The 27,960-nt window shown below is 44.0% G+C and overlaps 1 protein-coding gene across 2 annotated transcripts in view; it reads right to left on the bottom strand.

Annotated features, from left to right (window-relative positions):
- Positions 1–27,960, bottom strand: part of LOC147733276 (galanin peptides-like) — a 244,358-nt gene that overhangs the window by 40,408 nt on the left and 175,990 nt on the right. For both annotated transcript variants that reach the window (XM_086958945.1, XM_086958944.1), the window contains one exon: positions 4,333–4,410. In XM_086958945.1, the coding sequence (XP_086815071.1) occupies positions 4,333–4,410 (78 nt within the window). The remainder of the gene's footprint in view (positions 1–4,332; positions 4,411–27,960) is intronic.

Below are 27,960 nucleotides of genomic sequence, written 5' to 3'. Positions count from 1 at the left end.
CATTATGTAACCTTTTATACGCCGACGATTTGGCCTTGTTCAGCCTCACTAGAGTAGGGTTACAAAGGCTCCTTACTGAACTATCACAATACACGTCTGACAACCAGCTAGAAATTAACATGGAGAAAACCCTGATAGTCCCATTTGGCAAGAAACACCACAACGGCGGCGGTTGGTCAATTAACAACACAAGCATTTCGATTGGCCAATCATACAAATATTTAGGCGTCCATGTGGACGCAAGGGGCAGCTTCTCAAAGCAAAGCAGTGTGATCGCAGCTAAAACTACGGCCTTAGTGGTATCCTTAGCCAAGCTATCAAAGAAACTCTCAGGCCCAATCTTTGCCCCTTTATTAGAAGTCCTTAGAGCAAAAACTGGGCCAACACTTTCTTATGGCATTGAGATCTTCAAAGGCAAAATGAATACTGCCCTTAACAAATATACAACTAAAATCTACAGGAAGGTACTTCATTTACCCGAGCGTTGCTTCCCCGGCTCAGATTAGATTAGAGCGGGGATTAACCAACTATGAAGCCTCTAACGTTGGCACTTACCTTAAGCTATGTCATAAATTAAGACAGGCCGAACTAGGCACACTAGAATCCCTAATATGGAAAGAAATCAACAAGACCAATCGAGGGGGAACATTCGGGCGCCTTCTGATAAGACTGAAATCTCTGGCTTCAGACAAAGCTCTCGTCACGAAACACAGTCACTCCTGGGCGGTAGTTAACTCCTACAAATGATTGACCCCTGCTGCCTACCTCTCCACAACATTTTCACTTTATCTAAAGCGCTGTCTGATTGCCCTAAGATTGGGAGATTGGCGCTTTCTCCAAAATCTTCCCACCTGGCGAAGGAAGACACAACATGCAGAGGATGCGGGTCAGCAACAGAAACAATCTTGCACGTGTTCTGCATCTGTCCCTCATTCAATTTCCAGCGCCGATGCCTGCTCAAGCCAGAATGGAACAGGCTTGGTATTCGGGCCTGCAGGCATGCCATTATCGCTGCTCTGTCTTCAGATAACATTGTTTTAAACATAAAACTGTCCAAATTCATTCAGCACGCTTACCGCAACCTAGATAAAATGGACTTTGCTGAGGTCATATAGCTGATTGACAAGATGAGCATGTACTTTATTAGAACATGCAATAACGGGGAGAGTTAATTTACAAATTGAAAGGTTTTAACTAGCATGCTTACGGTCACATTTTATTCTTTTATCATCTTTTATTCATAAAACTGTACACAATGTGATTTTTGCAATCTTTTAAAGATATGTTTTTTATATCTAAATAAAGAATTACTACAGCAATTCAACCTTTTATTGGGTTGGCTTGAAGGGAAAGCCGCCGTATTCCTGCCCATGCAGAGTGTCAAGTGGCGTCAATTGGGACAGCAAGACCGTGCTTCAGAGGGAATATTGGCAGGAATACGGCGGCTTTCCCTTCAATCCCACCCACTATAGGTTTAAAAACATTAACGACACGGAGTAGCAACTTATGCTTTATCGAACACTACAAAGACCATAGTGCTTCATTGCCACGCCCACCACGGCGATTCACCACAAAAGCGCTGCAAATACGGCGCCAAAGGGCATTGCTCCGCCTACCAACCATACCAGTGATCAAAGGCTATGGAAGCATGAAACACGTCTGGATACTAACCTGTGGCTATTGGAAGATGCTGTAATCTGTTGCCACCTTTGAAGAATCAAAGGCTGAATTGCTGATGTGCGGTACCTCAAGTTTTATGGGCAGCAACATTTGATGAAATGATAAATTGCTGGCATTTATTGTCTTGGATGCGATCAAACCTCAATTAAGGGGAGGTGACAGAGAACACCAGTTAAGAGTGTTAGAGTCCAAATTTATCATAGACTTCGAAACTCTAATACCGGTAGGCCTGAACTCCAGTGGCTAACTATATGAAACTCCTTGTATATAATTGATGAAAATGTATAGTTTTTAATCGCAAAATATATTCACTTGTTTTTAATTCTTTTGCAAATGTATGTGAGCACTTTTTCTTTATCATTTTCTCATTAGGACTGTGCAGTATGTGTGACGGCTATGAATCGATTGCAACCATCTGTCAAGATCTTGCATTTATTGTAACAAAATATTGGAAAAATAGATTTCAATAGTACTCATATATAACTTATAATTCATGACAACAGTTTCTAACATGAACAGTAATTGTAGCCCACTCGGGCGATACTTTTGCACAGTAACTGGGAAAGTAATGGTGTATAACTATTGAGATACAATAGCCACTACAAGATGGCGACGATTCTCAGGTTGTGTAACCCTGCCAGTCCTATGTTTATTTTTATCACTGGGTGTATGTAAAGGGGAGTATCAAGTGTAAACTTCACCGTGACCAAGCCTTACGGCGTAACGCGTCGGCCTTTGTAACCTTTGTTGCTAATAAACCAATTTGAAGCATCCCGGAGTGTACCGACCCTTTCTGAACCCAGGAGGTTTGCAGGAAGCTTGCTGCTGCATTTTACAAAAAACGCCGGTTTTTTGGAAGGGACCGCCGCGTTGTCAGAGCCCTGTACTACCGGCATTCAGTGGTAACACACATATATATATATATATATATATATATATATATATATATATATATATATATATATATATATATATATATATATATTATATATATATATACATATATATATATAGAGAGAGAAAGAGAGAGAGAGAGAGAGAGAGAGAGAGAGAGAGAGAGAGAGAGAGATTGAGATTGGGCTGGAATAACCCCTTCTTCTATTTATAACATGAAGCTGGGAGTGCCCTCCTGCCAAATGTTTTGGCTACAAGTTTGGGATTATATATATATATATATATATATATATATATATATATATATATATATATATATATATATATATATATATATATATATATATATATATATATATATATATATATATATATATATATATATATATATATATATATATATATATATATATACATATATATGTACTATTTAACTTACTATGATAAACATCTCCCTGAGAGGATCCTTCAATGTGTGAAAAGTTGATACCATGACTGGGAAAGTATGGAGCTTCTCATTGCTATTGCATTACAGATAATTATTTCAAATTGGAAAGGTTCTACGCAGATCACTTTTGCAAGATGGCAGAATACGAAATATCATAATCACAGATTAGGCTGGACATAATTGGCTTCTATACAGGAAGTGATTGGAAAAAATTTGCTCTGGAGGCCATTTACCTCTTTTTTATCAAAACATATGTATAGACCCTCTAACAAAGATTTGGTAATATATTGCTCATAATGCACCATTTTTATATCTTTATTGGTTGTTAAATCTGTTTTGTCTGTTATCTTATTTAAGGCTCCTACTTCTGTCCTTCCTCTTTTTCTCTCCTTCATTCCCTCTTTTTATTCTAAAAGCATATAAATGGTTTATATTTTTCTATTTGCAATCTATCTTAGCACTTTGCATTTTATTGCTACTCAATGTATAGATTGTTTTCTCAAATTGTGTTACTGTATTTTACAGGCTCTTTGTAATAATTCTTCTTGCCAATTCTCCTATTGTTTAATTTTGCTTTACTTCTTGATACAATAAAACATTCTGAAACTAGAATAAGGGTTGAAAAAAATGATTCCTCTCTCTCATGGAAGTCCCTCAGCCTCTTCTGGAGCACCTGCTGATTAATAGAAGGCTGACTAGGCTCCTTAACTTGATTTGCTGAGAGGGACGCCCAATCAGCCTCAAAAAGTTGGAAAAGGTTTGTTTATATTCTCATTTTTTAGCTTTTCTGGCTGTAGCTTAGGCCCATCGATGCAGAAAGGGTCATTAATCGCATTTATTTCCTCAGGGGAAGCCAATAACGCTTACGTAAGCGATAAAAGTATAATGGGCTCATATTATGTTAAGTGAACATGGATGTGTGTTTGGGCTAAGAACAGATCCCATATGCAATAGTCTAAACATTTCTTTTCATAGTACTGTTTTGGACTCCCATATATGGACAAGTATGGCAGATGACCGGAAGAGAGGCTTCTGGTCCAAACACAGGAGATAATTCCCATAGTAGACAAATCACATCGTATCTCCATGAACGGCATCACTTCAGCATAGCTTGGGTTTTATATCATTTGCCCCCACTAGGATCTAAAGATCCTACTACATCTAAATTTTCTAGAGGATCAAACAAGGGAATAGTTGTTTGGGCAAAACGTTGAAAAGGGCGGTGAAATAGACATTCTTTACACAGGTTCACTCTTAAAAGTTAATTAAATCCACATGCAACAGAAACGTTTAAAACAGAATTTTCTCACCTTTGAGATGTAAGTAGGTTAAAAATTCAATCACCGTGCGTACTACGTTGTCGTCCGTTAATGATCGCACCAAGTTACCTGGGAAAGAAAAATGTTTCATGTTGAAGTCAAGAGGATGTTAAAATGTTGATAAACATGTACATCAAATGATTCCGTGAATAACAATGTTATTACTGCTAGATGGTTAATAGGTTGGAATGTAAAAAATCTATTTTCGAGAGAATCTTTGCGAAAAGCAGGGCCCTTATTTATGAGGCCTTGCGTCAGTTTTGCGCCGCCGGTGCGTCACTTTTTGTGACGCACCAGTGGTGTAAAAAATGCACCTTGTTGCGCCATATTTAAAAAGTGACGCATCTAGGTAGATACGTCACTTTTTAAACCCCTGCGCCACATTATACCTGCGTCAGGTATAATGTATGCAGAGGGGGCGTTCCCCGCAAAAAGCCTCGTAATAGTGACGCAGTGAAATCTATGAGATTTCACTGCGTCACTTTTAGGATGCTGTTGCGTCAAAATCTTGCGCCTGCCTCACAGCAGGTGTAAGACTGACGCAAGCCCTTTCACATGGGGCTTTCCCCATGTGAAAGGACGCATTGCTGGAGTTGCGTCACTTTTGTGACACACTCCAGCAATGCATCACTTTTGCGCTTACAGATACGTCAGAAATACTGACGTATATGTAAGTCCTTGCGACATGATGCGTCATACATTAAATATGACGCATCATTGGTGTCGCAAGGAGTGCGCAGTGAAAAGTGACGCATCGCTGTTTTCACGCAGCGATGCGTCACTTTTCATAAATGAGGCCCCAGGATTTTATAGTTTTATTAACCGATGCAAGGTGAAACAGAATGCACAACAGGACCGTATATTCTGCCACTGATGTTTTAAAGGAATGATTATAAATTTACAGGTCGAGGGTACAAAAATGGAAAACAGAGAAAATATGCGAAAATGTAATATGTATAATTCCTATAACAGAGAAATAGGGGCCATATTTTTCTGAATTTGTCTGATAAATTAGAGCAATAACTATAATTTCAAAGAACAAAAGAAAGAATAATCAGACCTTCCCTAATGCAAAATACTGCATGCGTGCTTCAACCAGGTGGCTCTAGGCTTGTGCCTCAGTTATTCTATTTCAGAGTCAATGAAGAAGGCTCATAACCCTGCTCATTGTCTCATGTTTACTCATATCCCTGGTCAATGTCCTATTCCATACACATCACAGATGACTTAAATCCCTGCTCAACATCCCATTTCATACTCAACACACAAGGCTCATATCCCTGCTCAATGTCTCATTCCTTGCTCATCACATGAGGCTCATATCCTGCTCAACATCCCAGTCAATACACATCACAAAAGGCTTGTGTCCCTGCTCAATGTCCCAATCTATACTAATCACACAAGGCTCATATACCTGCTCAGCATCCCATTCCATACTCATCACAGAAGGCATATATCCGTGCTCAACATCTAATCCACACTCATCGCAGAAGGCTTATATCCCAGCTCAACATCAATTCTATACTCACCACACAAGGTTCATATACCTGCTTAATGTCCAATTCCATACTCGTTACAGAAGGCATATATCTGTGCTCAACATCCCATTCCATACTTACCTCAAAAGGCTTGTATCCCTGCTCAACATCCCATTCCATACTCATCACAGAAGGCATATAGCCGTGCTCAACATTTCATTCCATACTCATAACAGAAGGCTTATATCCCTGCTCAACATCAATTCCATACTCATCACACAAAGTTCATATACCTGATCAATGTCCAATTCCATACTCATCACAGAAGGCAAATATCCGTGCTCAACATCCCATTCCATGCTCATCACAGAAGGCTTAGATCCCTACTCAACATCAATTCCATACTCACCACACACAGTTCATATACCTGCTCATTGTCCATTTCCATATTCATTACAGAAGGCAGATATCCTTGCTCAACATCCTATTCCATACTCATCACACAAGACTTGTATCCCTCCTCAATGTCGACTGGATTATGCCAATGTTCTATGCTTGGAGTCAAGCAAGCCGGGCTGATGAGAGGTGTTACCTCGAAACCGGTCCGGTCCTCGGATGCTTGATTCCGTTCTGGGAAGGACATGGCTTTTGTAGTTCGTACTGGACTGTTCCCATGGGGCACAGGGTCAGAGCTGATTTGCATATCGCCATTGTCTAACCCAGGGTGGTGTGGAGTGCAAAAAAACGATGGATTTTGGCCCAGATCTTTGGACTGGGTTGAATGTGTGACATTGATCCACATTCGGTCCATCACCTATTTTGTTTGCAATGTTCTATTCCTAGGCATCAACAAAGCAGAGTTGGCTCAGCTGCAACGGATACAAAACTCTGCAGCCAGGGCTGTCGTAGGCCTCCCTCGCAGATGCTCTGCCAGAAATACCATCTAGAAGCTACACTGGCTACGTATTGAAGCCCGTGTTCAATTCAAGGCTCTCACCACTGCTTTTAAAATTCTTAGATCTGACTGTCCCGGGCTCCTACGCCCACTCCTAGTGCCTTACACCCCCCAGCGTGCCCTACGCTCCTTAGGACAACACTTGGTGGTAGTCCCTCGTACTAGGCTAAGCAGAATGGGTGGCCGTTCTTTCAGAGTTTTAGGGGCGAAGCTTTGGAATTCTCTGCCTCCCCACATTCGCTCTATGACCAACTTGTTGGCCTTTCGCAAGGCGATTAAAACTTTTCTGTTCTCCCTAACATAATCTTCCTGTAGTTCCTCTCCCTCCTCCCCCTCCCTTCAGGTTTCTGTTATGGTTCAGCACCGCAACGCCTCGCTGCTGGGGCAGGTGTTTGCGCTTAATAAAATATTAACATAACATAACATAACATAACATTCCATACTCATCACACAAGGCTCATAGCCCTGCTCAATGTCACATTTCTGCTCATATCCCTACTCAACATCACATTCCATATTCATAACACAAGGCTCAGAACACTACTTAATGCCCCCTTTCTTGTCATATCCCTCCCTAATGTCATATTCCCATCTAAACACCGAGCGGTCCTATCCCTGCTCCCTTATCATAAACAGAGCACACATCCATTTTAGAGCGCACACAAGGTTCATGCCCCTGCTGTATGTCTCATTTCTCTCTCTGCACAAAAGGCTGATAGTCCTTCTGCATGTCCCATTCCACTTTCAGCACAGAAGACTGATAGCCCTGCTCAATGTAGGCTCATAGCAGGCTGCAGAGGAGCCATCAATGTGGGCATGTCAAAAGGAAGCCCAGCAATGAAGGAGAGGCACCCAAGAAGGAGGGAGAGGCATGCAGCAGGGGGGCTTTAACCCCCCCCTCCATCCAGTTGCTCCACTTATGAACCTTCACAGTCAAGGACCCAGGTTTTGTGCCCCTCTCCACACCCTGCGTCCGTCCAGTATGTTACCAATTCCATTACAAGCCATGTCTTATGAATGTAATGGGAGTGTACCTTAATAGCTTCTGGATAGAGTAATTACGCTTCTTAACTGACTGGTTCAGTGTAACACTTGATTCCCCATTGCGCCAGATGGTGCGCTGTATTACCTCCGACTAGGCATGAGCGGATTTTGCGGATTGGCAATCCGCGAATTTGCGGATTTGCGAACTCGCAATCCGCAAAATCCGCGAATTCCCGCGAATTTGCGGATTTTTTTTTTTTTTTGTGTTCGCCCGTGTTTCTGCCAGTTCGCGAGGGTTTTTACAATTTCGCAATTTGCGAACTTACCTGTCGGGTCGCAAGTTTTGCGAACTTGTTGTTTCTACGTGTCCAACCTGTTTGGGACACTCTTCTTCATCACTGCCACTCTCTGTCACCACTGCCACTCTCTGACTACTCATGCCACCCTCTGGCCCACCCATGCCACCCTCTGTTTCATCACCACACCCTCTGGTTGTCCAGTGTACATTATTTTCGGCAAAGCAAAGCACACCTTCCCTGCCTCAAGTGACCTGAATTAATTTGGGGCTGATTAATGTGTCACAGAATATTTTTTTAGCTGGCACCTGCTTCCTTAGTGCGCCCTGATTAGTGATCTTTTGCACTTGCTAAGTGCTTTCATTGTTGCAAAATTAGTTACAACACCTGCCCTGCCCCAACTGACAATAATGAATTAGGGGCTGATTAATGGATTTTAACTTCCAGCCTGGCTCCTGCTTGTCTCCCTTAGCTGTAATTCATGACCTTTGTGGCATATGTGTAACTATTCTGAGGTTCAGAGCAGGGTCACATAATAGTTTCAACTGGCAACTGAACTCTGGAGGGGCCCCTCAGGAAGCACTACAGGAAATGACTACTAATGATGTGCCTGAACTTTTGAACCTGGTAAGTAGTTACTTTCAGTTTTGCTTAGATCGTATTTCTGCAATTTCGCACTTATTCGCGGGGCGCGAACTCACGCGAACAGTGCGAGCAGTGCGAGCAAAATCCGCTGCTCGCGGATTTGCGGATTTTGCAGGAAATTCGCAAATCTCGCGGATTGCGGATTTCCCGAAAATCCGCAAAATCCGCGAGCGGAACGGATTTTCCGCCCATGCCTACCTCCGACCAGAATATGAAGGTGCTTGGCAACTTAGGCCTCAATTTGGACAAGGTCTGAAGAACGTCCATTTCAGAGAGCATAGAAGGCTCCTAACCCTGCTGCACGTCCCATTTCACCCGCAACACAGAAGGCTGATAGCCCTCCTCTATGTCCCATTTCACACTCAACACAGAAGACGGATAGCCCTGCTGTATGCCCCATTTCACACTCAACACAGTAGGCTGATAGCCCTGCTGTACGTCCCATTTCACACTCAACACAGAAGGCTGATAGCCCTCCTCTACGTCCCATTTCACACTCAACACAGAAGGCTGATAGTCCTGCTCTACGTTTCATTTCCTACTCAACACAGAAGGCTAATAGCCCTGCTGTACGTCCTATTTCACACTCACCACAGAAGTCTGATAGCACTGCTGTACATCCCATTTCACACTCAACACAGAAGGCTGCTAGCCCTGCTCTAAGTCCATTTCACACTCAACTCAGAAGGCTGATAGCCCTGATGTACGTCCCATTTCATACTCAACACAGAAGGCTGCTAGCCCTGCTCTACGTCCCATTTCACACTCAACACAGAAGGCTGATAGCCCTGATGTACGTCCCATTTCATACTCAACACAGAAGGCTGATAGCCCTCCTCTATGTCCCATTTCACCCGCAACACAGAAGGCTGATAGCCCTCCTCTATATTCCATTTCACACTCAACACTGAAGTCTGCTAGCCCTCCCCTATGTCCCATTTCACACGCAACACAGAAGGCTGATAGCCCTGCTGTACGTCCCATTTCACACTCAACACAGAAGGCTGATAGCCCTCCTCTACGTCCCATTTCACACTCAACACAGAAGGCTGATAGTCCTGCTCTACGTTTCATTTCCTACTCAACACAGAAGGCTAATAGCCCTGCTCTACGTCCTATTTCACACTCACCACAGAAGTCTGATAGCACTGCTGTACATCCCATTTCACACTCAACACAGAAGGCTGCTAGCCCTGCTCTACGTCCCATTTCACACTCAACACAGAAGGCTGATAGCCCTGATGTACGTCCCATTTCATACTCAACACAGAAGGCTGATAGCCCTGCTCTACGTCTCATTTCATACTCAACACAGAAGGCTGATAGATCTGCTCTACATCTCATTTCACACTCAACACAGAAGGCTGATAGCTCTGCATCTCATTTCATACTCAACACAGAAGGCTGATAGCTCTGCTCTATGTCTCATTTCATGATCAACACAGAAGGCTGATAGCTCTGCGTCTCATTTCATACTCAACACAGAAGGGTGATAGCTCTGCTCTACGTCTCATTTCATACTCAACACAGAAGGCCGATAGAAGGCGCTCCACTGCCTCAACCAATGGGCTCCAACAAGTGAGGAGGGGGCCTGCAGACTATGCAACTACAGGTCTGAATCATTGTTGCATATTCTGTGTTGTTGTCCCGCCATTGACGCTCCCAGAAGACTACTTTTAAAACCCTTATATTTAAAATGGGGCATCAGAACATGTTGGGAGGCATCGGCCCTTTGCTTTACTTCCTTAGACACTCAAGTGCTTGTAAGGACTGGAAAATAGGTAAGACTCCTGGACAATCTCTTTTAACCTTCTTTGGCCCCTGCCCTTCCAGTTCCTCCCCACCAAAAACTTATCACTGACTTTTTGCGCCCCCTGTCCTAGTATTCCTGTACTAATTAATTTTATTCTTGGCTCTGGAAACCTGTTACGTGATTATAATGGTAACTACAAGATTGTCTTGTTAGTTATATGTATATGAACTTTGAACTTGATGGTTTCTTAGTTTTTGCTTTTAACGTGGTAACTGCTCTATGATGACACTCTATTGCAATGGTTTAAATTAACTGTGCTAATTTAATAAAACCTACAAAACCTGTTCCTATTTCGTCTGTGCTAATGCCTTCTAGTGCATGTACAACTGAGAATATGTGCGCTGCTTCCTCACCCTTACATGCTCTCCTCCAACATTTGTTTGTCATTGGTCAAGGTGTGCTATGGAGATTAAAGCTATCTTTCATTTTGTTTGCTTTTGAGCAATAAGATAACATACCACGTCTATCCTAGTTCTGCCCTGAGTCATTCTCGTTCCTGTCTTGGACATTTATCTATTGGAAGCTCAAGCACATTGTATAAACATTCTTCATTTTCTGCAACCACATGTAACTGAGAAACCACTAATCTATTGATCCGTTCCGTTGTAAAGCCAGAATGTGGCTAGACATCTACATGTGGATGCCGTGTCACTGAAAGAGTATTGATAACGAAGCGGCATTCAAGTAAACTCGTTCTTTTCCATTATTTTTCTCGCTATCTACTTCCGCAATGATACCATTCGGAAGACTTCTCAAACCTTCATTTTACCCTAATCAAATAACCGCAAGCACATCACTCTGCTCTTTAGTGCAGTACATAGTGTGCTACAAAGATCAGCACACTGCACCGTTTTGTGGCATGGGCAAAGGGCAAAGTGGGCTCACTCCTTCCAGGGGGTCCTGAGGTTCCGTGACGGTTCCGTGACGACTTGAACCCGTGTTTTCAAGTTTGTCGGAAATACATAATATTGGTATCAGTGAACCGCAAATGATCCATTTAGTATATCCTAGTGTTTTCGCTACGCTACGAGCAAGAGCACTCCTTCCATTGACATATTTCTGATATACCCACGGCATCCATCTTAGATCATGGCCGCCATTTTGTGTTTCCTTGCCCTCACATATGCAATAGCCTCTGATCACTTCATTCACTCCACTTTGATTAAGGACACGTAGCCTTAGCCGGAGATTCACCTCTTACATAACACGTGCACCTTAAACCAGATCACGCTGTAGCTGCATGACTCGACAAAGGCTGCCTCCTCTGCCCGAGGCCAGTCCTGCCAAACTGGTCTTCGTGTCCATTGTACCTGATCATGATTAGGCGGCCGAAGCCGGTAGCCTTGCCCATTTACAACCCACAAACATCCCTTATCCCACTTTTCTATCTTCCACACCTGGCTCTGTTTCTTTCTTTCTGAATCTTTATTAGGGGGAGGTAACGAACTTTACGATGAGGCGGTCCGGGTCCTGAATGCAATATTGACAGGGAATTGTGACAAACTAGTGGGAACCCCTCTCTTCGCAATGTTTGGCCTCAGATATTATCGACGGTTCCTGTGTAACACCAAATATTTATTGTTTTAGACACAAAGGTTTTGGGAATGTATTACATGTAAAGAATTTGCCCCTAGCATAAAAAACCGTATATAAGGAGCAACCCACTTTGTACAAATCGAACAGGCTCCTAGTCTCTGCCCGTGTGTAGATTCTGTGACTTCTGTGTCCCTGCAGTAATAAACCTTTGGTCTTTGACGCCACCATCGAGAAGCCCGTGTTTCTGTTCATTTGTGCACCAAGGCAGGTGGAACTCCGGGGTCTTCGGGTGTTGTACCCTGACACCTCTGGACGGAACCAAAAAGTCCAGAACTCCAATTGGCGCCCAACGTAGGGCGACGTCATTCGGTACCGGTCCAAAAGCCTGAAGAGTTCGAGAAGCTTCGTGTGAAGATTCCTGAGGGAGGCGCCCCACTTCATCGATCCCGGCATATCGCAAAAGTGGCCCGAAGTTCTCTTCCACGAGGGTTTCCCGTTCAGGACGGCTGCAGTGGGCCGTTGCCTTGACCGTCGCCCTGTCTTGGACCCGAAGTGGTGCAGTCCTTAGTACGGCGAAACGTGACGGGTTTCTCCTTGGTGACGTCTTCAGTGACTCAGTTAAGTATTTAGTGATAGCTAGCTGGTTACTTTTGTGAGGATTGTTAAAAATCCTTGATCGGTTCTTGGTTTGGTTTGGTTTTGTCAAATTATCACTGGTTGTTCTAGTTACGATAATCTATTTGGTTTAGTTTTGGGTATCGATACATCAGTTCGTTTTGGTAGGCCTAAGTTCTTGGTTCGAGTGCACATATTTGTTCCGTGTTTTGTTTGTTTTGTGTTCCGGACTGAAAATGGTAAGTCGGAAAATGTTGTCTTGTTTTAGTTGCAACAGTGACTCACGATTGGAGGACTCTTGTCTGGTTCCTCCGATTGGGACTCCCCTATATGATTTATATTGTAAGTATGGCGTGGGTCCTATAACTTATAATGAGATATGGGTCCGCTATTGTAAGAAGGATGGTGTCCTTAGTTGGCCACTGCATGGTAGTTTTGAGCAAGAGATTCTCGATAACTTAGAAGCGAAATTGTTCAAGAAGAAAGCCCGGCCGGCAATGTTTGATTCCTTCCGTTATTGGCGGAAAGAATCCAAACAGAGAGAAATGAGAAGGTTGAAGAAAGAGCAGAAAGAACAAGAAGAGTTAACTCTAGAGCAAGCGACTAAACAGTTGCAGGCTAACGAGTGTGAGAAGGTCATAGATGTAGCCATTAGAGAGCATAACTTAGCGATTGACAAGTGCTATCCTGCCTTGCCATCGAAAATGGCTAAGATACTGGAGGACTCCGAAAACGATCCTCTGCTATCTTATCTGTTACGGTCACCTCCACCGTATGCACAAGGTGCTACGACTCCACTCGTCCCGAATGTTCAATTGCCGGTTGCTGGACAACCTGGTGCTCCTGCTCTTATCCCTCAGAATCAAGTTCCTGTACTTCCTGTGATGAATGTGAATGTTCCTACAGCTCCTCCTCTTCCTACACTGCCAACCCCTATACCTACCTCTGTACCTACTGCTCCAGAAACTATTTTCCTCGATACTCCTACTGCTTCCTCATCTATTCCTACCTCCACTGCATTTTCTATGTCTGCGAGTGTACTAACTCCACTTTCTGTTCGTCGAAGAATCACTGATTCGGTTACTAATATGCTGTCTCCTATATATAAAACTTTGATTAAGACTCCTACTCCTGACTCTGTACAGAGACGGAGTCAGCTTCCGAGTACTGAGGAACGGGGAGTTTTAGATTCCACGGCTCTCAGATGGATTTCGAAGGGTAGAAGATATAGTACAAGAGATGTGCTAGACACATTTATGCAGTGGGGAGAACCAACGCAACGATACGTCTTTGATGAGATGTGCTCGTTGTTACGTGAAGAGATAGAAGAAGACGATGTCGAATCAGATTTGGAAGATTTAATTAGGGTTCAAAAGGAGTTTGCTGCTGGAATGATAGTGGGTGAGAAAATAAAGCAAGCGATGGAACTCATTTTAAGTTTTAGGAATGATCCATCTCTTCGTTCGCCGAGAGATTTAGAGAAAGGTAAAATGAAGCTAAGTCGCCAATATCCTATGAGGGAAGTTCCTCCAATTTGGCGCGAAGCTGTGCAAGCTGACGCACCGAATGGAATTGCGGCTGCTCCAGCACAGTTCCAACGAGTGTGGATACACATTCCATGGAAGCGAGCAGAAGTGTTAGCAGTGAAACAGGCCTTGCCAGATCCGCGTAAGAATCCAGCCGGATATTACAAGGAATTAACACAGACAGTTGAGGCTTGTATAATGAACTTAGCCGACATTGATATGTTATTTGGTAATGTAGTTCCGCAACCAGTGTGGGCTAAAATTCGTAGAGAGGATCATCAGGCTGCTTTAGGTGGTGATTGGGCAGCTATCACTGCAGCAGATGGTCAGCAAATAGGTGGTGCGAAACCCGAACCCTTGATCGCTAATCTGCCAGGTAGAATAATTGATCTAATGAAGACTCTGATGCCAGCATTGCGTGTTAATTGGGACAAGTTGTCAGCATGTAGGCAAAAGAAAGACGAAAGTCTCTCGGACTTCTTCACGAGGTTCGAAGAGACTTTTGTGGATCATAGTGGTCAGGACATGAGTACAGAAGGAGGACAGAGATTGTTTGTCGATAAATTTGTGCATAATTTGTTACCTGAGTTATGCAATAAATTAAAAGACTCAGAAAGTGCGTGGGCTGTATCTACGACAGCGCAAATACTTGCGACCTCGCAGTACTACGAAAATAGGGATAAAGAGGAAAAGGAAAAATCAGAAAAGAAAACGAAAGATTTAAAAACTAAAGTTCTTTTGCAGCAGGCGTATCCGCCTCGCACGAATCAGACTAATACGCAGCAAAACTCATACCAAAGGGCAGATTATAGTACATCAAGACCTCAATATCAATGGAATCAGTGCGCGTACTGCAAGAAAGAGGGTCACTATAAAAATGAATGTCCGATCTTAGCGCAAAATAATGCAGCAGCAGCTCAGAGAGGTCGTGGTGGTTTTGTGCAGAATTCTAGAGGACGAGGACGAGGTGCTATGCCTCCACAAACGAATGATCGTCCCTCCAATCACTTTGATCAGAGAAATGGACAATCTGTTCAGCAAAATAGATCTCAGCAATATCTTGTTGAAGATTATTGTGAAGTAGATGAGGGTTTTCAACAAAATGGGTACTAGGACAGCCATGGACAGAGAGAGGGAGTAGTATCAGTTCCAGTGGATCAGAGTGGGCCTTATGTCGCAGTAGCAACATCAGGTGTAGTCGAACCGTTTCTGTTGGATACTGGTGCCGCAAAAAGTTCTATCATTCATGCGAAACTCCCTGGCGCACCTTTGTCTGGCTCAACAAATGTTTCCGTAGGTTTTTCAGGCGCCCCTGTTTACAACCCGATATCTGGTCCTTTGTCTATTTCTGTTGGACCGTGCCAATTGAAAGCACCCCTGATTTTGACGACAGGTTGTAATGAAAATCTGCTTGGTTTAGATTTGTTAAAACGATTATATGCGACATTGTACTGTTCTCCGGAAGGAGTACAGCTTACACTGGGTAAAAATATCACCTCTCCGATGTACTTGTCAATGGACGCACTCCCGCCGGAGCTACGTTCACTCCCTGATTCTCTTTGGGCGACTGGTCCTAATGATGTAGGTCTCCTAGAAATTCCACCGTATGTAGTAACTTTGAAAGCAAATGTGAAATTTCCAAGAATTCCCCAGTATAAAATATCGAGTGAAGGTGAGCGTGCACTTTTATTGATTGTGCAAGACTTGATTAAGAAGGGTGTAGTTGAAGAAACTAGAGGAAATGTCTGTAACAGTCCTGTATTACCGATTCTGAAGCGAACTGACCCTACAAAACCTCCAGTTTATAGGTTTGTCATAGACCTTAGAGAAGTTAATAAGATTGTAATTCCGCAGTTTCCTGTAGTACCAGACATTACTGCCTTGTTAACATTGATTCCTGCTACAGCTACATGGTTCTCAGTTATTGACCTAAAGAATGCTTTCTTTAGCATTCCGATAGCCGAAGAAAGTAGGGATATTTTTGGCTTCTGTTTAGGAGGTCGCAGTTTCAGATTCAAACGCGCTCCACAAGGCTATTGTGAAAGTCCATCCATTTATAGTCAAGCTTTAAAAAGTCAGCTAGATTCCTTTGTCCTTCCTCCAGGTTCTGCCCTAGTACAGTACGTAGACGATCTTTTAGTGGCTGCCGATGACAAGGAAACTTGCAAAGCAGCTACAATTTCCCTATTGCATCATTTGTCTAATTTGAATCACAAGGTGTCTCCTTCCAAAATGCAATACTGCTGCCAAGAAGTGACCTACCTAGGTCATCTCTTGTCAAAGGAGGGAAGGAAGTTGACCCCAGAAAGAATAAAAGCAATTACGCAGATGAGTGTTCCGCGCACACAGAGAGAGGTACGTGCCTTCCTAGGTATTACCTCTTACTGTAGGCAGTGGATCCCAAATTTTTCTCTTTTAGCAAAACCATTGGTAGCTTTGACTGGGAAAAATGTTCCGAGTCCGGTGCCATGGTCTGATGAATGCCAAGAGAGTTTTACTGAATTACGAAAAGCATTGTGTTCAGCTCCTGTATTGGGTACACCTGATTACAGCAAGCCATTCACGCTCTACGTTCACGAAAGAGAAGGTTGCGCGTTGAGTGTTCTGACACAGAAATTTGGTGATAAACAACGCCCTTGTGCGTATTTTTCATCAACATTAGATCCGGTAGCCAGAGCGTTACCTAGTTGTTTGAGGGCTACAGCGGCAGCTGCAGCTTCCATTCGACAATCTGCTGGTTTGGTGATGAACAATATGCTAGTGGTCATGGTTCCTCATGCAGTGGATACACTCATGAACCGAACGAAGACACAACACCTTACTAGTGCGAGATTATCTGGTTACGAGCTGACATTATTAGCGAGTCATATTCAGATCAAAAGATGCAATGTATTGAATCCAGCAACATTGTTGCCGACTGATCAAGAGTCGAGTGATTCTGAGCCACATGACTGTTATTTCAAAACGGAGGAAGAGACAAAAGGGCGTATCGATTTGAGAGATACTCCCCTGTCCGACCCAGATGGTACGCTATATGTGGACGGGTCATGTTTTAAATTGGAGAATGGTGATGTGACTGCTGCCTACGCGGTAACGACCTTGAAGACGATTGTGGAGACTGCAAGAGTGAGTCAGAATTCTGCCCAAGCTGCAGAATTAATAGCTCTAACGAGAGCGTGTGTTTTAGCTAAGGGAAAGAGAGTGAATGTGTTTACAGATAGTCAGTACGCATTTGGCGTGGCCCATAGTTTTGGCCGGTTGTGGAGAGAAAGAGGTTTCATTACGTCCCATGGGACTAAGATCCAACATGGTCAGCTAGTTAACGACTTGTTGGAATCTCTAACCTTGCCGACTGAAGTTGCGATTGTGAAGTGCAGTGCTCATAAAGCAATCACGGATGATGTTGGTCGTGGGAATGCCTTTGCTGATGAAACTGCTAAGCAGACAGCTAGAGACACGATGAGTAGAATGTATGTTGCTACGTCTGCAAGATGGATTGCTGAGTCTGGAATGTGTGAGGACACTATGGAAAGTGTGAAAGAGATTCAGAAAGAAGCGACTGAGGAAGAGAAACGTGTATGGAGAGAAAGTACGGGCAAGTTGGACTCGAATGGATGTTGGATTGATTTGACAGAACAGCAACGTTGGATGTTGCCTGATGCATATGTGCTTGCAGTAGTGACGATGGCGCATGGAGTAGCGCATATAAGTTCTAAAGGGATATGTAAGATGTTGGCTCCGGTCTGGAAGAATGAGGGAATCAGTAAGTGTGCAGAGAGAGTGGTGAAAAATTGTATGGTGTGCTTGATGCATAATCCTGGCAAGGGAACTCCAACTCCAGCTGGTCATTTCGCTCCTCCTTCCTGCCCCTTTGAAGTGATTCAGTTAGACTTCATTCACATGGAACGCTGCAACAATTTAAAGTACGTCCTGGTGGTAGTTTGTGCTTTTTCCAGGTGGATAGAAGCATACCCACTAAAGGACAACACTGCCCTATCAACTGCCAAAATTCTTCTCAAGGAATTTTTCCCTAGGTATGGAATGCCACGGATTGTATGGTCAGATAACGGAAGTGAGTTTATAGGGAAAGAGTGTGTGTGCCGGTCTAGGATTGAAACAAAAATTCCATAGTGCAAACCATCCCCAATCTGCTGGTTTAGTCGAGGGTTATAATGGCACTCTGAAGCTTAAGATAGCCAAAATACAAGCATCCACAGGTTTAGCCTGGCCAGACGCACTTCCTTTGGCCTTGTTATCAACGAGAGCAACAGTGCATTCTAGAATAGGGCTTTCTCCATACGAGATTGTGTTTGGCCGCCCGGCAAATATCTGGGGTGTGCCAAGGCCTAAACAATTTTGCTCCATTGAATATCCTATGTTGATAGACTACCTTTACGACTTGACTGCTAAATTAAGTCTTATTCATCAACAGGTCTTCGATGCTTTGCCAAAACCTCCGGAGAGTCCAGGGCATCAGCTGAAACCCGGCGACCACGTGGTGGTCAGAAACTTCGCGAGGACAAAGAATCTTCAGCCTCGCTACATCGGCCCCTTCCAGGTCCTGCTGGCAACGAGGACAGCCGTACGTGTCGCTGGCCGTAAGCACTGGATTCACGCTTCTCACGTAAAGCGTGTTCCTTTGCCGCTGCCTTACGACGACTGGGTGAAGAAGGGAATTGGTGCCTCCGAATCTGAAATCACTCCGAAGTTTATCCCTTTCAGCGATGCCGATTTGATTACTGACACTTTGAAACTTGACTCTCCTCCTGAAAAGACTCCTTTGAACACTGAACATTTGTCTCCAGCATCAGAAGAAACTTTGCTATCTGCGAACTTAAACTCTGCAACAGCTGCTAGTAATACACTATTTTCCGATCAGACAGTACCAGCGAAGAAGAGATACAACCTTAGAAGCCATAAAAAGGACAAATAAAGCAGGCAACTGCATATTGTGATTTTGATATATTGAACCTTTTGCCTTCAGCCAGGAAGTTTGCTATTGTTTATTGTTTTTAAAATTGCCTTGCCGTCTGGGTAGCCGTAGGGTCGTGGCTGTGTGCCTAGTTTGAATTTGCAGGGGTCTGACACAAGGTCGATCTTTCTGTTGGTTCTGGGAACTCCCAGGGCTGATAGAGGCATTTTCATCTACGTACACATCATCAGTGGTCGCGAGCGGATTGTAGAAGATGGAGCTTCCTGCGCTGCAACGAGAAAATGTGATTTACGTTCGCAGAAACAGACTTAATAGAATTCTTCACAGCAAATGTTTCTTGATGCAATGTGCCGTTACATTTTTGATTGTTTTAGCAACATTGGTGGGTGGAATCGTCTTTAGCATAAATTTGATTTTTGTGCCAGTTTCTACAGTACCTCCCCTTGATCCTGCTATTTCTACTGTTTCTTCTATACACTCTTTTCACTCGTTTCCGGAACATGAGCAAGCCAGACGCTCAGAATTCACCAACAACACTTTTGTACAGCTCTTGCACCAACACCAACTGGTAGTTAACACTACAGACTGCTGGGTGTGTGGCTTGATACCTCACACTATGGATAAAGGTATTCCCTATTTGGTTTTGCCTTACAGCTATAATGGATCATTTCAGGCCTTCCAAACCATCTTTGCTTATGCCCTTGAAACCTATCCTCCACGTCCACCGCGTTCCACTAAATATAACTCTGCTAACAAAGCTTTAGTCCAGGGAATTATTGACATGGTCAAGGACGTCAATAATACTCCATCATACCCTAGAGACGAATTGCGAGTATATTTAAGTTGGAATACTTCAGAGTATCACCTTAGTTTAGGAGAAAGCAAGCGTAAAAGCTCAACTCCAATCTGGGTCGTACCTCACCGAGGTCAGGTCTGTTTGCAAGGTAATGGGAGAAGTCCGAGAGCTCAGCTAGGGAGGAGTGAGTGCGTAGAGACTTATGTGTTTCCGGCTAACTCTTCCCCTGCTTTTCTTACTGCTAGGGGTACCTATTTCATTTGTCGAGACAGAGCTTATACATGGTTGCCTGCCGACTTCTCAGGATCATGTTATATTGCTCGTTTATTGCCTCCGACATACACTGCTTCACCTGATTACCACAGAACAAGAGTAGCGAGAGGTGTCTTCAGCAAGGAAGATACCGCTGGTCAGGAAGCTGGAGACTTCTTCAAAGGCTTCCTTCCGTTCTGGGGACCTATGGCCAATAGTAGAAACATACGTCAGCTAACACGGGTAGTTGAATCTACTATTACTGAAACTGCTGGTGCCCCTAGCAATCTGACAGCTGAGCTTCAGGCGGATAGGCTCATGACGTTGCAGAATCGTATGGTTCTAGACGTTATACTTGCAGATCGAGGTGGGGTATGCAGAATGATCCAATCGAGCTGCTGTGTCTTTATTCCTAATAATGCTCCAACAGTCTATGAGGCGATCTCTAAGTTGCACAAGATTTCAGACTCCATACATGTAGACAAAGGAAACTGGTCCTTCATGGAGTGGTTTTGGACTCTGATCTCAGCGTGGGGATGGAAGGTTCTAATGGTCATTGGTGTCATCCTAGTATTCCTATTCTCATGTTGTCTGATTATCCAGTGTGGTCCTGCTTTGTGTAGTCTTTGTGCTGCGACTTGTCTCAGAAAACCACCTGCGTTTGGAGAAAAGACACGAGAAAGGATGATGATACAACAACATGTCACTGACCTGATGAGCATAGAACTAGATTCTGACATAGACTGAGTAATTGCCTATGTAAGGGCAAAAGGAGGGTCTGAGGTTCCGTGACGGTTCCGTGACGACTTGAACCCGTGTTTTCAAGTTTGTCGGAAATACATAATATTGGTATCAGTGAACCGCAAATGATCCATTTAGTATATCCTAGTGTTTTCGCTACGCTACGAGCAAGAGCACTCCTTCCATTGACATATTTCTGATATACCCATGGCATCCATCTTAGATCATGGCCGCCATTTTGTGTTTCCTTGCCCTCACATATGCAATAGCCTCTGATCACTTCATTCACTCCACTTTGATTAAGGACACGTAGCCTTAGCCGGAGATTCACCTCTTACATAACACGTGCACCTTAAACCAGATCACGCTGTAGCTGCATGACTCGACAAAGGCTGCCTCCTCTGCCCGAGGCCAGTCCTGCCAAACTGGTCTTCGTGTCCATTGTACCTGATCATGATTAGGCGGCCGAAGCCGGTAGCCTTGCCCATTTACAACCCACAAACATCCCTTATCCCACTTTTCTATCTTCCACACCTGGCTCTGTTTCTTTCTTTCTGAATCTTTATTAGGGGGAGGTAACGAACTTTACGATGAGGCGGTCCGGGTCCTGAATGCAATATTGACAGGGAATTGTGACAAACTAGTGGGAACCCCTCTCTTCGCAATGTTTGGCCTCAGATATTATCGACGGTTCCTGTGTAACACCAAATATTTATTGTTTTAGACACAAAGGTTTTGGGAATGTATTACATGTAAAGAATTTGCCCCTAGCATAAAAAACCGTATATAAGGAGCAACCCACTTTGTACAAATCGAACAGGCTCCTAGTCTCTGCCCGTGTGTAGATTCTGTGACTTCTGTGTCCCTGCAGTAATAAACCTTTGGTCTTTGACGCCACCATCGAGAAGCCCGTGTTTCTGTTCATTTGTGCACCAAGGCAGGTGGAACTCCGGGGTCTTCGGGTGTTGTACCCTGACACCTCTGGACGGAACCAAAAAGTCCAGAACTCCAGTCCCCTGGGACAAGGAATGCTCTCTCTATTTGACTGCTCTCCGTTCTGTCCATTTCCCTATCTAAACCACCCTGCCTACCTGTACCTCTGACTTCATCTCTCTCTACCCCAAGTCATTCTTTTTCAATGACACATTTTATTGTTTTATATTGCATAAAAAAACATCATCTTGTGTAGCTTGGATATTGATGTAGTTAACAGATATATCCACTGGCGGCCCTCAAAGGGCACTACCAGCAGCCTGCGCTGCACTTGTTTAACGCAGGGTGCATCACGGCATGTGGTAAGCAAACCACCTAAATCATAAAAACGGCCGATGGGTTGGAGAAGAGAAATATTTATTTTCTTTGTGTCTCTAGACACAGCTAACTTGCTGATGCTAGCATTTGTTCTGGTAAATAGGTCCTTTCAGCATGCTTGTTTTCCAAGGAGTGCTATTGTTAGCCCACTAGGAAGAGAATCTGTGGTTGCATCTGAAAGGCTACCTCTGCCCTCTCACTCAAAAGGCTGTTTAACCTATGAATGCCTACAGGAAAAATTGAAAAATTCAGGAACAATTTTTTTTTTGCATTTAGCAACTCTGCGCTTTGGCAATACCATATACATTCCATCTATTTTTTATTTTCAGCCAACAGCATGTTGCATTGAGAGACTTGTAATATTGCTTTTAACTGTTTCATTATAAGATCAATACCCCAGCATGCAAAGTGTTGTTCGCTAAAATGCTACATAGGAGTCATACATGACATAGAGCTACTTGCCAGCTATCAATTACAATTTTACAAAGACGGCCACTCTACTTCAAAAACTGCTTGTTTCACATGTAATGCCAAAAGTAAACTCTGCTCATGTATTTTGTGGGGAGTTCACTCTTTCACTCACATCATGCATTAATACAAGCATTGGCAGCATGAATTATTTTTCTTTATTATGTGATGTGGAACTTTTGATACTGAGCTTCACAAACAATTGAGGTACAACAAGGACAGCCACAGCACAACCATCCATAACACAAATAATAAGTTAAAGACAGGTGTCAGCAGCAGAAACAACATCACATGATCCTCTCTTACATAAAGGGCAGGTGCAAAACAGGTAGCTAATGCACTAAGGAGTAAGTGAGAAGCATTAAAGAACAACTGCATAAAATTGAACTATGCATAAATTATGAACTAATGCATAAAAATGCTTAAACCTGTTATAGAATTAACATACATTCATGCACTTATATTGGTTGATATATGCTCACCCATCCAACATGGAATGTTGGGTGCCATATCTTGCACTGAGAAGTATTCAAGATTACTAGTTTCCACTGGTTGTACAGTCTCCAAGTTATGGATTCCATAGTTTGGGTGAGTACAGTCTCCATTTGTGAAACTGCCAGATCTGTATTTAAGTTTTATCTGAGTGAGTTAAAAAAGTATTTTTTACTGAGGTCTCCCTACCACATGATTAGAAACAAAAGGGCTGAACATCAGACCCTACTTCTGTTTTCCACCAACATGTTTTGCTGCTTTGTTGGAACTGGCACTTTCTGATTGGCTGCGGCAATGTCTTAGCCAGGCAGAACCTACCACTCCCATTGGGGGCAGGTGATTACACCCACTGTATAAACTGCATTCACCCGTGAGTAGCTTGGCACTGAGCACCCAGGCTTACCACAGATTGCAATGTGTAAAGCATTGGCACAGCACACACTCACAATAAATGCACAGAGCATCACAAAAGAGACGTCACACATGATGTATGTAATAACATTTGTATTCAGCACACATAATAATCAACATGAACAGCATGTATTTCAGGGCATAACTCACACTTGGGACTATTACTAGATCCAACTCTGTTGTAATGACATCAATAATATGCACACTTGGATTAGATCCTAGTCTAACCCCCCGCACCATTATGCAGTGCAAAATGTTATCAGTCTCTGTCTCACCCTAGCAATTCTTATAATTCAGTACCACACCGTTATAGAGAGCAACCCAGGTCACAACGATATCGAAAAATATATACATACAAAGACTTATTACACGTTTTTTAGCAGCACCACCGCCGAGGCTCCAAAGGCAAAACCGATGTCAACAATAGTGTTCTTCCGGCAAGATATCAATGCGTTAGGCAATACCACTGGCCAGTGTCATAAATCAAAGGTGGTCTGTAGACTGTAACTCCCACACACACACTCACTCTGAACCGATATGCGGTGTACCGGATTTTAGGCAGGTCCATAAGGAACGTGCTTGAACGAAATGAAATAAAAAGGGCATTTGTAAAGCGCATGGCTACCAGAAGGCTTCCCAGCGCTAGGCATGACTATTAACCGGGTGGCAGCGACAGAAAAATTTGTTTAAAGGAATAGAAGGGTGTTGAGTTGTTTCCTGAAGGCGAGATGACTGGACTCTTTTCGGAGGTGGATGGGCAGGGCGTTCCAGAGTCTGCCTGCATTCAGAGAGAAGAGTCTACTGCTACTTCTGGCTTGTTTGATTCTGGGGATCTCCATTAGCTGAGATCATCCGAGCGAAGCTTTCTTTTTGCTTTATATGGATGAATTATGGCTGAGATCAGAGGAGGGCCTATCCCCTGTAGGGATTTGTGGACAATGCATAGTAATTTGAAGCTAATTCGCTCTTTCACTGGAAGCCAATGAAGGAGATGGAGGGCGGGTTTTGCGGACAGTAATTTGGATGTTCCTGTCAACAATCTGGCTGCTCAGTTCTGGATGATCTGCAATTTATTGATCACTGAGGTAGGGGCTCCCAAATAAAAAGCATTGCCATAATCCATTCTAGAGAGTAGAATAGATTGGACCATACTTTTCTTGGCTTGGGGAGGGAGCAGGGGAAGCACTTTCCTCGCCATTCCGATCAGGCCAAAGCAAATTGCTACTGTCTTGCTGGCTTGCGCTTGTAATGTCAGATTATGGTCCAGATTCTCAGGCTCTTTATTTCAAGCTTAGGGGTTGGAACTAGGCCCATGCATACCCGCCAGATGGTTCAGAGCGACATATTGTCAAAATTGCCAAGAGTCATGATCTCGGTCTTGTCTCCATTTAATTTGAAGTGGGAAGACCCTATCCATTTTACGACTTCAGTAGGACATGCTTTCAGGGTCGTGGAGTATTGTGTGGATTGGTTTAAGGCTACGACCAGTAAGGTGTCTTCGGCATAGGTAACCATATGGATCCCAAAAGGGGCCACGATCGAAGCCAAAGGGACCATACATGCGTTGAAAAGCGTAGGGCTCAGTGATGAACCCTTTGGTACGCCACACTGGAGAGGCCTAGGATTGGAGCTCATGCACTCTTCAAAAACCGGGAATGATCGTCCTTTCAGGAAGGAGCAGAGCCGACTTAGGGCAGTTCCAACTTGCACACATATGCACACAGCACTGTAATGCTGTGTAACTGACACTCAGCAGGTCAATTGATTGCACACCTCAGACCCGTGGCCCATGCATCCCTCCACTCTCCAGCTCACCCAACTATCCTATACCCACAGATGGGAGATAACCAGAGCTCACCCCGGATACTAGGCTGCACAAAGTCGAAGTCACACTTACTCAGGGAGTCAGGGTCCCAGGGAAGCAGATGGGGGTAGGGTGCAGGATTAATTAGGAGGCAGTCGTCAAATGGGCTGAGGGCAATGGCCGTTCAATCAAAAGTATTCCACAAGGGGCTTCCAGCATCAGTTCAGTCATGCAGTCTAATGACCTGCTTCCGATCACTCTTGGACGCATTCCTTCAGCCTAGTCAACACTGACTCTACTCAAACCTGAGCCGGGTAATACTACCTGGCAACATGATGTTGTCAGGAGTTGGGTGAGGAGAGGGCAGTTTGTCAGCAGCACTGAGGTCCATAAATGGAACAATTGGTGAATGGGGAATGAAGTAGAGGGGTCTTTCAGAAGAAGGATGCACCCTGTCAGGTACACTTCGATCAGAGTCGCACCCAGGCAATCTAGACACACATCTGGTGCGCATTGACACTGGTCACACCAGACTGTTCCTGTCACACACAATGAAGATTTACAGATTCCATACCTCCCTAGAAATGAGGCGCAACATCTGGTGCGCGTTCATATGGGTTTTACTAGACAATTCTGATCATACACAATGATGAGTCGCAAAGTCTGTGCCTTCCTGGAAATGAAGCACACCAGGCACTTCCGGTTACACACACAGGTGCAAGTTTAGCAATTCCTCACAAGGTAGAATGAGGTACTAATACAGTTACGACCCCACCTCTGGTGGGTCACAACCTATGAATTGGGCACTGCATGCAATGAGGATGCAGTTGACATGTTGCATGCTAGAGATGCGGTACGATCAATGAAGTGGTCCACACTGGATCCCGGAACTGGAGAATCCGCTCACCAACAACAAGACACTTATGCATGGCTATATCCATACGATGAAGGTGCATACACCTTAGATGCGGGTAAGACATCTGGGGCTCCCCTCAGGTGAATCCGATCTCCAGGCCCAACTCTTAGTTCCATGCTCATACTGCGCTACCAGTTGGGATCCAGCAGATGATTTGGGCACTTAAGACCGCACTGCTATCCAGGTGTCACAAGTAGATGGTGTGGGTCTTTCATAGGAGATCTTTTATGTCCCTGAGACCTCCGAAAGAACAAGAGGCAAGCCCACAGGCCCTTGGAGAGCACACTTCAGGGTGCCACTCAACAATCAGCACAGGCCAGCCACTATTCAGGAAGGGCACATAGTCCCTTTCAATGGCAGTGATACTCCACCACCCAGTTACAGATTCTCTGGTACCACATCACCACAAGCGTATTTCTGCCATGCTGAAGTGTGTGTGTGTCTTTGAAATGGGGTGGTTCAGAGGGTATCCCTTAGAAGCACTGGTATCTCCTCTAAATTTCAGTTATGTCCGTCATGAGGCCATGGAATGCAGATCTTTATCTTTAGTGGGGCCATGATCCAGCTCCCAGAGGCCAAGTGTCATAACCTTTACCTCCAATCAACTCAGCCAGGCCCTCAATTGGCAGAGGTCTGTCATTCCAGTTCTATTCCCAGTGTTTTTTAGCTGTTGCTGGGAAAGGCCCAGATGGGCTCCCCCAGTCTCCAGTGTGGACTCGATTTAAGCTACAAGGCAAACAAAGAGTTTTGGAGCAGAGAATTGCCCATTTTCTAGGATATGCATTTCTAAGTTAGTAATGACAGAACCACCTTTACCACAGGACAGAGTTTGCTATTTTGAATCCAATGATAGGAAACATGATGAGTCTGCTCAACTGCAATCCACTATTGCAGCCTAAAATAATTTCCCCATGTTAGACTATAAAAAAGCAAACCTCATAGATCATGAAAACACACAGGGGTATTCCTCACTACCTGGGCAGGGAACACGCAAGTGTACATTCCTGGCCTTTCACCTTCCACTCACTTCAACCCTCAAGACGTACCCTCAGGGTGCTCTAGTGTTAGTAAAATATCCTCTAAGGATGGCTAGTGATTTAGAAATGCCAGCCTAAGCAGAAGCAAAATTGTGCACACACAGACCTGCAATGGAAGGTTGAACATATGTTAAGAAACACCATAGATGCAAGGGCGCCCACTGGCCTGCAATGGCAAGCTGGACACGTATTGAAGCACATCATTGGTTCAATTGTGCATATCAGCCTGCAATTGCAGGCTGGTGACCTGTTTTACAAACATCAGGTAAGCACCACTCCCTAACATGGGTAGAAAGGGTGCATGCACCCTCACACTGCATTTATCGTTGGAAAGTGGCCCAGGTTCTAAGGCCAGAACAAAAGAATCAACAAAACCAAGGAGGTGTCCCATGGGGAGAGCCAACCCCCTAGATAGGGAAACCCACATGGGGTAATTCCCTTCTCAGGCAGCGAACATGGAGGTAGACCTACCTGGCCACTCATCTACCCAAGCTTCACCACTCAGGACTTACCCTAGGGCTACTCTGATGGAAGAGAAAGGCACCGTTAGGGATGGCAAATGAATGAAAAAGGCCAACCTGAGCATAATACATACTATTCTGGTGGGTGG

This window comes from Lissotriton vulgaris, chromosome 2_1 (assembly GCF_964263255.1).
Source record: "Lissotriton vulgaris chromosome 2_1, aLisVul1.2, whole genome shotgun sequence".
Taxonomy (NCBI): Eukaryota; Metazoa; Chordata; class Amphibia; order Caudata; family Salamandridae; genus Lissotriton; species Lissotriton vulgaris.
This window is presented reverse-complemented; position numbering and strand designations above follow the sequence as displayed.